General features: G+C 42.0%; 1 protein-coding gene and 1 non-coding gene across 3 annotated transcripts in view; one reads left to right on the top strand and one right to left on the bottom strand.

The window, feature by feature from the left end:
• The window catches only part of SACM1L (SAC1 suppressor of actin mutations 1-like (yeast)), a 32,890-nt gene extending 19,242 nt beyond the window's left edge, over positions 1 to 13,648 (bottom strand). The window contains exons 1-3 of one of the 2 annotated variants that reach the window (XM_017836129.1): positions 13,522 to 13,648; positions 3,226 to 3,323; positions 1,597 to 1,671 (exon numbers count right to left, since the gene is read on the bottom strand). In XM_017836129.1, coding sequence (XP_017691618.1) covers positions 1,597 to 1,671; positions 3,226 to 3,323; positions 13,522 to 13,580 — 232 coding nt within the window. In that variant the 5' untranslated portion in view covers positions 13,581 to 13,648. Of the gene's footprint in view, positions 1 to 1,596; positions 1,672 to 3,225; positions 3,324 to 13,521 lie in introns of those variants that run through there. The other variant, XM_017836130.1, reaches the window with a different exon arrangement.
• A 249-nt stretch (positions 13,649 to 13,897) lies between these two features.
• TRNAR-ACG lies at positions 13,898 to 13,970 on the top strand. The gene has a single exon. It is a non-coding gene; the product is annotated as a tRNA-Arg (tRNA).
• The last annotated feature ends 364 nt before the right edge of the window (positions 13,971 to 14,334 follow it).

Consider the following 14,334-nt stretch of genomic DNA (forward strand, 5'->3'; position numbering starts at 1 on the left):
TGCAAATGCAGAAAGAGGCCAATGCTCTTGAATGTGGTTTGGAAAGCACAGAGCAAGTCCAAAATACATGAAAGGAAGAATGCTTCAAAAGCCAAAAAGACCATTCAACTTATCCTGAAAAAAATATTCATCCCAGCAGGTTCAAAATGGAAAAAAGAACTGGGTTTCTTTTAATAATTTAAGACAGGAAGTTTGTTGTTTTCTGGTTGTGTAAGTAACAAAGCAAAAAAGCCCCATAATCATGGACAGTTCACTCAAAGCAATTAACTTACACTTGTTGGTAAACACAACACAGCCTTATTTCTAAGCCTATCTTATTTCAGTGTCATCTTGTTTTTGAAGAAAAAGGTTACTCTTAATACTGTAAAAGGCAAAGAATATTTATATTTTTTAAAGATACTGCATTGCTAGATAATGGACCAGTTTTACAGCTAACAGATAGCAGTGAACTGCCTAATAGCACTTAACTAAACATTTACTTTAAATGATACCTTTTTAGCTTGACAGCTGCATACTAACACTCAGTGCAAAGCTCTGGAGGGTAGAATGAAGAAAACCCAGCTTTTAAGAGACTTGCGTATCCTGTATTTTATTTAATATTCAGTCAGATGAACAGAAGTCATTACCATGCCTGTAAGTGGTGAAAATTCCCCTTTAAAACAGTCAGAGCTTGTCAAGCACCTATGACACAGGTATCCATTACATTGCTCTTACCCTGCAAGATCCACAATTCTTTAGAATATGGGCATAGAAAGTTCAGTAGTTTTAAGATCCTGTCAGATGTCACTGCATTCAACACAATGACATTTTGCCTCTGTTGAGAATACTGCGGTGAGTGATCGTAAATTCTTTCTACATATGGAGATTTTATTCAGCATGGATGCTCCTTATTACATCATTTTTCAGACTACTTCAGTCTCATACTCTAATAAAATCTACACGAAGGACTGTTTGAATAGCAACGCTTACTTTCCTGAAATCTTACACTTTATGCATCCGGTTTATTTACAGCAGTGACTGTTTAGATCTGAACACCACTGAGACACTTAGAAAAACTGGACAGCTTATTCTTATCTTATCCCACAACTCCCTAGAATTAGAATTGTTCCATCTGCCTTTTTCTTTTCACGTTGGATTTTCTGTGTATTTTTAGGGTAGTTGGAACACAATCGTTACTTGAACAGCTGTATCTACTAGTCTATCACTCTGTCACTCAGCTATCTGTGGATCAAGATTATTGATTTCAAGTCAAACTTCACAACTTGATCGTTGCATCAAATCCTGCAGCTACGATTAAAACAGTTATGAAGAGTAAGTAGATGAGGTTCTCTGCACTCATTTGAAAGGCATTCCTTAAAACTCAAACAACGGTCGGTTAACCCTGCCTTTAGAGCACCTACTGGTTTAAGAGGTATATGAACATTCATGATAACCTATATTTGGATACCTCCATCCTCCAACAGCCACAAGGAAAGCCTATCATACTGACGAAAGTGCAGTCTCAGGTACCTGCAAGTACTATTTTTGCCTTTAAAACTTCTTTAGTAACATATTTGGCCTAAGTATTTTTAAAGGGCACAGTTCTTTTTTCCTTACCTGCCACCAATCGGATTGTTCCCAAAATACCAAATATAGGCCGTGTAACAGCTGAAGGGGGAACATCTTTCTTAACTGAAAAGCAGAAGAAAACAACACCAGAACTTCAGAATGCTTCCTTCACGATTATACTGGAAAACTATTAAACTCCAAAGCCTCTTGGTCAAATCTCAAGTTTTGCTAGAGTCTTAAGTACAAGAAGCAAAACCTAATGGGGAGTTGGGGGTAAGGATGTGGAAGCATTCCAACACAATTTGTTATGTTTAATCAAACTGGTCAATTAGTGGAATAAATTCAAGCTCATTCATATGACAATACAGCAAGTAGACTCCTCAGTAATGTATTGTCCTGCCAGCTTCCAGAAGCTTTGTTTTGAAACCAGTAAGACATCAAGGACAAACAAACCATAAGTGCTTGTGCCTCCCAGTTCTCAGTGCTCCTTCTGAGCCTCAGTCTATTTCCATTTCAGGACACACAGTTTACCTTTTGGCTTATCTCTGCAAAACTATCAACAACAGCATAGATATGGCAAGGGACTCAGTACTCCCAACAACATACCAAGAGATCCAAAAGGCATCCAAATATCAATTAAAAGTCTTAGCACGTTTAACTTTCATCTATCTACTTTTCTAAAGCAACAGAAAAGATATTAAAGAAGTTTAAAAAAAAAAAACAAAACAAAACACCCACAACATAGTGAGACATTTTCCCAGAAAACGAAGAAAGAGAATTCTTTAATCTCCTTGCTTTAAACACTGAACACAGGTTCATCTGATAAAAGACCAGTAATGAGAGACATGTAGACTAAAAAAAGACTTGGGATAGCTATCTTTATAGTTTTGAAGTGACAACTTTGAAGAAGAAATTGAAATATTATACTACAACATCAAAAATATCAGTGGGATTGGGCAGGCAAACTGCTCTTACATGAAGTATACAAGAGGCCTAATAAAAGACAGAGAATACTGCTTTTATATTAATACTATTGTAGCATTTCTATCTGTTTAGAGATTTGTGCGTACAAACTCCTGAATTATCAAAAGGGAAGTCTCCCATTGCCTTTGTTTCATTGTTATTTAATCGAAGTTCTTTGGTTTTATGCACTGGTTTCACATTCTTAAAAAAGTTAAACATTAAAGACATCAGCATGTTGAAAACTACTCACACTGACATTGGAATCCCAATTTGCAACACAGAATGAAATTTTCAGCAAAGGTTTTTTACTGTTGCTGTTTCTAGAGGCTTTATGAAAAATCAGGTTTCAGTATTATATAAAAGACAGCAGTGGGACAATTGGGAAAGGTGGAGAACCCCGGTGTTCAACACTTCGATCTTGAACTTGTAGCACCAATCCCAGCTACCTTGGATGAGTCAGTTTTCACCGTTGTAATGGGCAGTCTTACCAAAAAACAGGCAAGCACCACCACCCTGGTTACCCACAGCCAAAAGGCGCTTCAAACAAAGCTCTTTGCAGGACGGAATACAGAACACAATTTTAAAACAGTAACTAAAACCAATTCTGTCAGTACTATCTCAGTAAGGTTCTGAAGGTCTTCTTGGAGTGCCAAGAGTAAAACAGACAAAAAGGAGAGAGAAGAACATATTGAGAAATACTGGTGAAGACAGTACCTGTAAGGGTGACTTCCGTGGAGACTCTATCAATAGCAAGCACATCATCTGCTCCATCATCACAGGCTTCCACATAGAACTTCTCTGGCGTTATATGCCTTTAAGACAGGAAAAATGGAATTAGTTTAGTAAAACTGACTTTGGGTTTGCTTATTCTTCACCACCTGAAGACATGAGCAATCACTTTTACACCTTATTTCAGCTGCAAAATAAAATTCTCACTGGATTACTTCCCAAAAGCCACTGATGTTGACAGTGCCAAAAAAAAAAGGCAAGTTCAGCTAATTGGTTATTGCAAAATTCATGGCTTGTTTAATAATCTTAATTCTTCTTTATTACCGGAAGGTAATGACATGAAAGTGAGTCCACTTTAATTCCTACAGGTTTGAAGTATGCCTGATAAACCAAAACCGAAACTCAAAATCAAAAGTTTTTAAACCAAAAACTTCCAAACATATCAGAAACTGAAGTACCACATCCCTAATGCAAGTCTAGTAAACATAATGTCCGAAGTGATAAACACACCTGTTTCACAGTAGCATTTTAAGAATCCACTGGACACAGAAAAAAATGGAAGAGTTGAAAAGTGGCACACTAATTTATTGAAGCTGGTGTCTCAACACTACCATTTCCCAGATTTGTTAGCCAGGTCTACGTGACACACATGTATGCTCCCCACCACACAAATCACACACTGACTGAATCCTGTTCAGGCTTCATTGCTATCTTTCTCTTCCTCTCCCAAATGAAATCCAAATGCAGTAAAATGGTAGCCATAAAATTAAACATAGTTTTCAGAAGTACTCCTTAAAAAAAAAAAAACCCGTTGAGACATTTGCAAAAAGTCAGACATGTTACACTGCGCATTGACAAGAGAGTTTTGCAGAAATGGCTTGTAGCTGTGCACTCCTCAACTAGTGTTCTTGACTCTTATAGTGACTTTTCTTAGTTTAAGGCCTGACAAGACACAGGGTCAGAGTTTTAAAATTCTTGTTCTGGTAACAGCATAGATATTTTTAGGCTCCTTCACCCTAAATAGATCTTGTACTTCTTCACATCTTGTAGGAGTTTTTAATGCTTCAGAAAGCTGAATTAGAATCCTAATATAGATCAGAAGAGTCTGTATTGGGTTTGCAGGGCAAGGTTTTGGTATCAGGGGGTCTATAGGGGGTGGCTTCTGTGAGAAGCTGCCAGAAGCTTCCCCTGTGTCCCACAGAGCCAATGGCAGCTGGTTCCAGGACAGACCCACTGCTGACCAAGGTGGAGCCCCTCAGTGGAGGGCCCCACACCAAAGCACGGGGATGTGCCCAAAGGAGGCTGTGGGAAGTCTGCACTAGAGTGGACTCCTGGCAAGACTTGTGATCCTGCAGGGGACACATGCTGAAACAGTCTGTTCCTGAAGGACTGCACCCCATGGACATGACATATGTTAGAGCAGTGTATGAATAATTGCAGCCTGTGGGAAGGACTCTCACGGGAGAAGTTTGTGGAGAACTGTCTCCCATGGGAGGGATCCCATGCTGGAGCAGGAGAAGGACTTCTACCCCTTAGAAGGAAGCAGCAGCAGAAATGTTGTGATAAGCTGACCACAAACCCCATTCTCTGCCCTCCTGTACCACTGGGGAAAGGGAAGGAGGTAAAGAAAATCAGGAGTGAAGTTGAGATGGGGAAGAAAGAAGAAGCAGAAGGCATTTTTAAGATTCAGCTTTATTTCTCATTATCCTACCCCAATTTGATTGGCAATAAATTAATGTAATTTCCCCAAGTTGAGTCTGTTTTGCCCATGATGATAATTGCCAACTGATCTCTCCTGGCCCTAATCTTGACCCACAAGTCTTCCATTGTATTTTGTCTCCCCTGTCCAGGTGAGAAGGGGGAATGATAAAGCTGCTTCAGAGGGCATCTGGCATCCATCCATGGTCAACCCACCACAGAGCCCTTTGAAAGACATCTTCCAGACCTCTTTTAACATGTCCAACACCACACTTGCCACCCACTTAAAGCAAGGCCAACTTCAAAGTTTATCTACCTTCAGAGTTAAACCTTATTTCTTAGGGTGTGTTTTGACTCTCCCCAAGGATGATGATTCTGCAATCTCTCTGGGTAGCTTGAGGAAAGCCAGAGGACTCCAAATGCTTAACTGAACTTAAAAAAACCCATCAAGCAACATAACACAACCAGCTGTAAAGCAATTAATAGTTAACTGTTCATCAGATCATTTAACTTCTTTACAGGAAATTTAGTCTATTGGTCCTAAAATGGGAAACACATCAACAGTATTCCCTTTGTAAATCAGCCTTCTTAAATCTTTCATGTACCCATATTAAATGCACACATTAAATGCTTTATCTTTGAAACTAAAAACATCAGAGTAAGAAATACAAACATGCAGTTCACTGAACGCTGTAGCCTTAAAACACCTACTTTGTTTTCACTGTTCCTGCTTTTGATCAAGTGCACATATGCACCCCTGGCTCTTTCAGGGAGTTTCATAGCAATAATGGGAGCTGTTTTTACAGTGAAAAGCAAACAAGCTTACAGAGATAGAAAAGGGGCAAGACAAGCTTCAAGACACCTACAAACCCTCAACTTTTTAGAGTTTAAAAAGCAAACAGGATAAACTACTTAAGGAGCAGTCAGAAACCTACTGCTAGTTGGCAGGAGGCAGCAGTACGCATTTTTTCCACAAGAGAAAGCTGCAGCTCCTTAGCTGTCGCTGGTTTAGTTGAACACTTAGCTTTTTCTGGGAGGTCAGTTGACACACAAGATCGACACAGAAAACGGGGAAGAGACACTGCAATGTTTAATATTGGATCTGTTATGCCTTTAATAGAGATGCTTATGTGCTCTTACTCATCTGATTATCTTAAGCAAAATAAGTTGAAAAAACATATTTTAACATCAGGTTGTGAATAGTGTCCAAAGAAAATAGTCAGAACAATAATTCCAGTTTTTGAATAGTCTGTATAAAGAGCACAATATGGCCAAGACATTTACACTGACTATATAGAGCACAATGAGCACTTCCATCCATGATCAGTATTTTCAAAAGCTGCTCTTTACACTAGAAAGTGCAACACGACCATGACACCACCATAGTCTCAGCACTGAGATTCACATGCTTATTAGTTAAAGGCTGTTTTCACCCAACCAAGAAGAAGCTTACAGGTGCCAAATATTTGTCATATAAGCAAATGTTTTCTCAACCACACTCAAGAATAGCAATTTCTTCCTGAGGAACATGAAGTCTTTTACTCTTGTAGTCCACAAACTGGAAAGAAAAATGAGAGAATTAAAGCTGCCAGTGCAAATTATGCCTGGTCTCTCAATACATATCATATGCCCTGCTTTGTTAGGCCAGCCCCTAGCACTTTTCTCTCTCAAATCCTACACCATGTTATTTTCTACTACCACCACTGACCTTCCAACAATTTTTTTTAATCACCTTTATCTCCTCTTGCACAATGCCCGTAGTTTAAGCAAAGCCAGAAATGCACATTTCACATTCAAAGTCCTCTTTCCCGTGGTCCTCTTCAAGACCAGATTTGTTGAAAGAAGCATAATGGAGAATAAAAGACAAGTCAACCCTGTTTTCAGCTCAATGGACCAAAAAGGCTTCAGCAGCTTGCAGCACACTGGAATAGAACTGTTGTTGACTGTTTCAGAGCTCTGGGTGATTTTATTTTGGATGTCTTGGATGGGGGGGAAGGCAGGGGGCAAGAGGAAATCAAGTTGCCAGTCTACAAAGTTGACCAAACTTGAACAAATATTTCTTTGTTGGCATCACCTTTAAAAACTGCCTTAAATACCACTACACAATACAAACTGGAAAGCCTAATGCCCTGCAAAATGTTAAATTCTTGCTTCAGAATAAGTGGGAGAACTGGTGCTCTTCAAAGTTTTCAACAGAAATATGATTCACTTAGTGCTTGCTTCATTTGTGTAAGAAGTTCAAAGTTTCCTAAAACAAATACAGTTTAGAAAGAGGCCGAGACTTGAAGTGTCTTCAGCCCAAATGCTTATTTACAACCTAACCAATGACGAGAACTAGGCTAGTAGTCTCATTGTTAGATGATCTTTTCTATCATAAAATTGCTATAGTTCAAATGACTGCCTCTCACTTCTCTTTCAGAATGGAAGCTGAAGAACATCTTACACAGGAATAGGTTTGTCCACAAACCCTACTCACTACCAAGTCTGTATGTCTGTCACAAGCTCAGAAAGACATTGCACATACTAGTTTTACTTATGTGAGAAGGAGATATTAAATGCTGAAGAGAGGATCACTCACAATGGCTAGGAATCTGCAGACAGATTAATTCCATTCTTTTAATGAAATAAGGAACAGATCAAAATCCAAATGCTAGTATTATATAAAAAATAAGGAAAGCTGTATTTTACAGAAGCCCATAGTGCCTGTAGTTACTTTTAGAACTGGTTTTCACACCCCAGGCCACATTCTGCTTTTGTATAATCATCATATTTGACACTGCAGCTTGCTTGCCTCCTTGGCTACATTGTCACTGCTGTCTAGAATCATGCAAAACATCAAGAACTCTTATCAGCAGTATCTTGCTCCCCTTACACTTTAACAGCACATAAAATCTTCACAAAATTTTAGTCCCTTTATTTCCTTTCTTCTTAAATAAAGGAAAATTGATCACTGTTATAATGAACTATTTCTTACTGTTGCTAAAGAGGAAAGGGAGGGATAAATGCAAACATTTTAAATTGATAGTATAACTCATGATACTCAAGAAAAGGAGAGGTATTGAAGAAGTGCAATCACCAAATTCATGTTTCAAATATCACTGAGGGTGATTTGGATTTAATTTTGATAATCTTCTCCAACTGAAACTGTGTGGATTGCTGCCAAGAGATAAAGCAACTCAGAAGATTTCATTCCTACAACTCAAAGTTAAGGTAAAAAAATTGACTCCCAACATAACAGAAACATAAAAGAAAACAAAAAACCCCCAAACCACTGCTTGCTTACACCAAGTGTAAAGTCAGACTCATTTACAGTTAGGTGAGATAATAGGGTTTTTTTGTATGTATATTTGTTGTGAAGTTTCACTTCATTAATTATACTATAAAGCATCACTGTATATCAAAAAGATGATGCACAGTTGCATCCCACATTTTAATTAGACTGATCTTACAGATAGGAATATTCCTGTATTCAGATATAGCATGAAAGAGGACCCATCATGCTCTAATGGCCACTAAAGATAGTACTTCACTCAATATCACTTAAGCCTTCTAGGTCTCAGCAGCCAAACCCTTACTTCAGCAATTGATTATTTCACCATAAACACTTAACAATGCTCTAACGCAGGAAACTCTTTGATGTCAGCCCCTAAATACTATAATAAAGCAAGACAAAAGCACACTCTGTACTGTGCAGGGATGCCTTTGGTATCTTGAGTACAGCAAATTTGTCTGCAGTGAGACACAGAAAAGGTGGTAGTTTATGCACAGAGTTCCAGCAGTATGTTAAGTAACAGTGCGAACATGCTGGTGGTTTCAGCACTCCAGAGATTCCAGATTTTCTAGGTGAGCAGGTGTGCTAATTATATGTCTCCCATAAATATTACTCTCCTCAAGCAGAAAACAGCTCAAAGAACTGGAACATCTCCCATAGAGCAGGGAAAAGAAACCCAGGATTTAGAAAACAGTAGTGGAAAAAAACATTAGAAAAAAAGACTTATTAAAGGCACAGCTACATAACATCTATTTCCAGTGAAGTTTCACTTAAAATGGAAATAGTTTACAGCTTAAGTTGGCTTCCTGTTCTACCAACATCCCTGAGCTTCACCCTGACAGCCTCTTAGACTAAGCAGAAAAAAGGGATGTGTAGTTATTCCTCCTAGAAGTGTTATCCAAGCTCTGAAAACTCAGTTTAGAAAACTAGCAAAAAAAGAAACCAAAAACAAGATGCACTTTAAGACCTCTCCCCAAATACAGACAAGTAGAAGGCACTGTGTTCAAGTGCAGTAGCTACTAAAGACTGACAAGAACTTTCACAAAGCACATAAGGCAGCATAACTGTGGGCAGGAGGAGTTAAATTTGAAACACAGCTAGTGTCATGGACCCATATGATACTAAGATAAGTAGTAGCAAGTAGCAACATAAGTCTTCATCCAAGCACAAAGTAAAAAAAAAAAAAAAAAAAAAAAAAAAAGGCAAGTTCAGCTAATTGGTTATTGCAAAATTCATGGCTTGTTTAATAATCTTAATTCTTCTTTATTACCGGAAGGTAATGACATGAAAGTGAGTCCACTTTAATTCCTACAGGTTTGAAGTATGCCTGATAAACCAAAACCGAAACTCAAAATCAAAAGTTTTTAAACCAAAAACTTCCAAACATATCAGAAACTGAAGTACCACATCCCTAATGCAAGTCTAGTAAACATAATGTCCGAAGTGATAAACACACCTGTTTCACAGTAGCATTTTAAGAATCCACTGGACACAGAAAAAAATGGAAGAGTTGAAAAGTGGCACACTAATTTATTGAAGCTGGTGTCTCAACACTACCATTTCCCAGATTTGTTAGCCAGGTCTACGTGACACACATGTATGCTCCCCACCACACAAATCACACACTGACTGAATCCTGTTCAGGCTTCATTGCTATCTTTCTCTTCCTCTCCCAAACGAAATCCAAATGCAGTAAAATGGTAGCCATAAAATTAAACATAGTTTTCAGAAGTACTCCTTAAAAAAAAAAAAACCCGTTGAGACATTTGCAAAAAGCCAGACATGTTACACTGCGCATTGACAAGAGAGTTTTGCAGAAATGGCTTGTAGCTGTGCACTCCTCAACTAGTGTTCTTGACTCTTATAGTGACTTTTCTTAGTTTAAGGCCTGACAAGACACAGGGTCAGAGTTTTAAAATTCTTGTTCTGGTAACAGCATAGATATTTTTAGGCTCCTTCACCCTAAATAGATCTTGTACTTCTTCACATCTTGTAGGAGTTTTTAATGCTTCAGAAAGCTGAATTAGAATCCTAATATAGATCAGAAGAGTCTGTATTGGGTTTGCAGGGCAAGGTTTTGGTATCAGGGGGTCTATAGGGGGTGGCTTCTGTGAGAAGCTGCCAGAAGCTTCCCCTGTGTCCCACAGAGCCAATGGCAGCTGGTTCCAGGACAGACCCACTGCTGACCAAGGTGGAGCCCCTCAGTGGAGGGCCCCACACCAAAGCACGGGGATGTGCCCAAAGGAGGCTGTGGGAAGTCTGCACTAGAGTGGACTCCTGGCAAGACTTGTGATCCTGCAGGGGACACATGCTGAAACAGTCTGTTCCTGAAGGACTGCACCCCATGGACATGACATATGTTAGAGCAGTGTATGAATAATTGCAGCCTGTGGGAAGGACTCTCACGGGAGAAGTTTGTGGAGAACTGTCTCCCATGGGAGGGATCCCATGCTGGAGCAGGAGAAGGACTTCTACCCCTTAGAAGGAAGCAGCAGCAGAAATGTTGTGATAAGCTGACCACAAACCTCATTCTCTGCCCTCCTGTACCACTGGGGAAAGGGAAGGAGGTAAAGAAAATCAGGAGTGAAGTTGAGATGGGGAAGAAAGAAGAAGCAGAAGGCATTTTTAAGATTCAGCTTTATTTCTCATTATCCTACCCCAATTTGATTGGCAATAAATTAATGTAATTTCCCCAAGTTGAGTCTGTTTTGCCCATGATGATAATTGCCAACTGATCTCTCCTGGCCCTAATCTTGACCCACAAGTCTTCCATTGTATTTTGTCTCCCCTGTCCAGGTGAGNAAAAAAAAAAAAAAAAAAAAAAAAGGTGATTTTAACTGAGCCAAAACAACAGCCAGGATTTTCTCTATTCTGCAAACAGCTTTAACAATCAGTTTTTATATATTAACTGGACTGGTAGCTGTACTACCACCCACAAGTAGCGGATAAAATACCTACAATAGCTGGTTGAACTTTACAACTTATTCCCAAGGCTATAAGAGGAAGTTCAGTACGTATAGCAGTGCCACAGATGACAACTATGGACAGCAGTTTTCACATTTATAGTTTTCCCCGATAACTGTTGGTGTAACTCAATTAGTTCCAACAGTAATACAGATTTGAGGCATCAGCATTTTTACTGGTATCACCTGAACTTGACTGATGGCACTGGTCAAAGCACAAAGGGCTTGAACCTTGACTTTTGATAACATGAAAAACACAAGAGGTTTGAGTTCAGAGCTAGAACCCACAGCTGGATGTATGGGATGGGAGCCTGCGGAGCACTACAGTCAGTGAAGATCCATCCACCAGACTACCCAGATGAGGTACAGCTGCAGAATCTGACTTTTGCATAGTGAGAATGAATAGTCAGACTAAAAAACTAAGCCAAACACTGCTACCACCATTAAATCCCCAAACTCAAGTCTACCCGGATTTCTCAGAAGAACATTCTCCTTTGACCTTGTCAACCTGCTAAGTTTGACTCATCACCCAAGTTATGACCTTATATCTTCAAATGCATGGTTGAAAGTCTGCAGGCATACCATAACTTGGTGTAACAAAAAGAAAAAAACCCCAAACCTCATTTTTCAGAACACAGTTGTTTATGAAAAAAATCATGTTAAACTACATGAGACAACCTTCTAAAAAGATCAAAGCTTACTTTTAGCTAAGATTAAACTTTGAATGAAAGAATTCTTTACTAGCCTGTATCCAGAGAAGTGCTTTTACTTGAAAAGATTCTCAGTAATAACAACTCTGTACTACAAGCCACACAACTGCTACTCACACAACTCACCTTTGCTCCTCTGCAGGCAAAAAGATCACAAGATCAGCTTAAAGAAAGACAAATACTGTTTAGGTGACAAGGGGAAAAAAAGCTTTCTGCCAAATAAACAAGTCTTTCAGCCATCACTGATCTTACTCCTCAGCAGTACTCAGTTATCCCCAGTGCCCGCGTACCCTCACACAACTGTTTGATCAAAATAAGAAGCCCAGTGACTTTGAAACACCTAACAGCATTATGGCAAACTGTTTATACAGACCTCCAAAAGATCTAAGTATGTTTGCTCTGAATCCAAAAGATGACTGTCAAATGAAATTTAACAGAGCATTAAGCACAGTAAATCAGGCTTAAGAATCGCTTTCAGATACTGCTTCCTGAAAATGGCATGGGTAACTCAATTATGGAGTTTCAAGCCACTACTTAGAGGTCAAAAGCCTGGGAACGCCTTTAGGACACAAAAAGACACTTCACTTTCAGCTTCAGACAGTCATGAAGAGTCTCATGCTCAGAGTAATTTCCTCGGGAATTTGAACTGGCCCGTGTGAGGGTTTATAATGGAGATGCCTCTTGCAGTGTTAACTTCGTTCTGCTTTTGGTTACGCAACTTCTTCTGCTGTATTAAAGGCAACAAACAAACATCTGGCACACACACATTTAAAGGGTTACATCCTCCCCCTAAGAAAGTATTTGTTTTAATAAAAAAATTACACCGGGAGATTATGAGAATTTATTTGGAAAAGTCATAGCAGGCACTGCACTGGAGAGCCCGGAAAGTTCAAAGTCATCACAGTTCAAACTCATTAACTGGCATCAAAACCATCAAATCACAAAAAAAACCCCAGCTGTGCCATGAGAGACCGATGGGCGAGTACGCGTAGGAAATCTGCTGGCAAGCAGCGCTGCATACACACAGCTTTACACAGCGCCCGAGCCCTACAGCTGCCACCTACAAGCAAGAATGCGGAATCACAGAATTATCCGGGTTGGAAGGGACCTCTGGAGATCACCTGGTCCAACCCCGTTGCCCAGGCAGGGTCACCTCGAGCAGGTGACACGGGAACGCCTCTAGGTGGGTTTGGAATGTCTCCGAAGAGGGAGACTCTACGACCTCTCTGGGCAGCCCGGGCTCCTCACGCCGAGGGAAGCCAGGCAGGCACCGTCCTCCTGTACACGCGGGAGGGAAGCGACAGGGACACGGGAGCTGCCCGCCCGCAGCGCTGTGGGATGGACAGTGACAGGGGATCGGTGCCGTGTCCGCGGCCAAAGTCTTTCTCCTTCATCCCTCCGCCCTCCTCCCGCCCGGGGCTGCCGCCTCGGGCCAAGCCCTTCGCGGTCACCCGGGGAGCGAGGGAGTCCAGGCCGGCGGGGAGGGCAGCGGGCAGGCCAGGAAGGGCAGCGGGCAGTAAGGGACGGGCAGCCGCCGCTCCCCGGCGGCTCCTCCCTTCCTTTCCCTTCCCTTCCCCTCCCTCGCTCCCGTCCGGCAGGTGCCAGAGCCGCGTACCCCCCGCCCCGGCGGGTCACTCACAGCTTCAGGCTGGTGTAGGCCGCCGCCGCCGTGGTTCCCGCGGGTGCCGCCGTCGCCATCCGTGCCCTCGGGCTGTCCCGGCCCTGCCGCCGGCCCCGCTCCAACCCGGCCCTACGCGGCTACTCCCGCCCCGCCCGCCCGACTCACTGACTGACTGACTGACTGACTGACAGACTGCCTGACGCGGCGCCCGGGCTGCAGCGACGGGGCCCCACTCGGGACAAACCTCCGCGGGCGCGCTGGGGAGCCCAGGGAGGGGCGCCGCCTATTGGAAGGAGGGGGCGGAGCCGACCAGGCTCGGCGGCCCCGCCATTGGCTGAGGCCGCGCGCGAGAGCCGCGGTGAAGGGCTCGGGGGCTGAAGCAATATCCCGAGCAGGGCCAGTGGCGCAATGGATAACGCGTCTGACTACGGATCAGAAGATTCTAGGTTCGACTCCTGGCTGGCTCGGCTGCTCCTTTTTTTCCTTCCGCCGTTTTCTCCCTGTGTTTTATTTTACTCTCCTGGACTTCGGTCCGAGGGTGCTGCCAGCAGCCCCCACACTACTACACAGAGCTAGGGCGGGAACCCTCATGCACCCAGCATGGGGGCCTCCAAACCCCCCAGGGTTGGGTGGTGTTACAGGGCTTCCCGCCCTTGGCAGCCTCCCCACCATGGGCACCACCTTCTGGACAGCTGTTGTCCACCTGGGCATCCCGTCTGCAGGGGAAGATGAGCCCAGGTCATGGGGTTTGGCACAGAGCAAGCCTGGGGCACCTCCTGGCCAATTTCCCACTGGATCCAGCCTTCTGGGTGTCATACCCTGGGTTTGGGC

This window comes from Lepidothrix coronata, unplaced genomic scaffold (genome assembly GCF_001604755.1).
Source record: "Lepidothrix coronata isolate B3197 unplaced genomic scaffold, Lepidothrix_coronata-1.0 Scaffold271, whole genome shotgun sequence".
Lineage (NCBI taxonomy): Eukaryota > Metazoa > Chordata > Aves > Passeriformes > Pipridae > Lepidothrix > Lepidothrix coronata.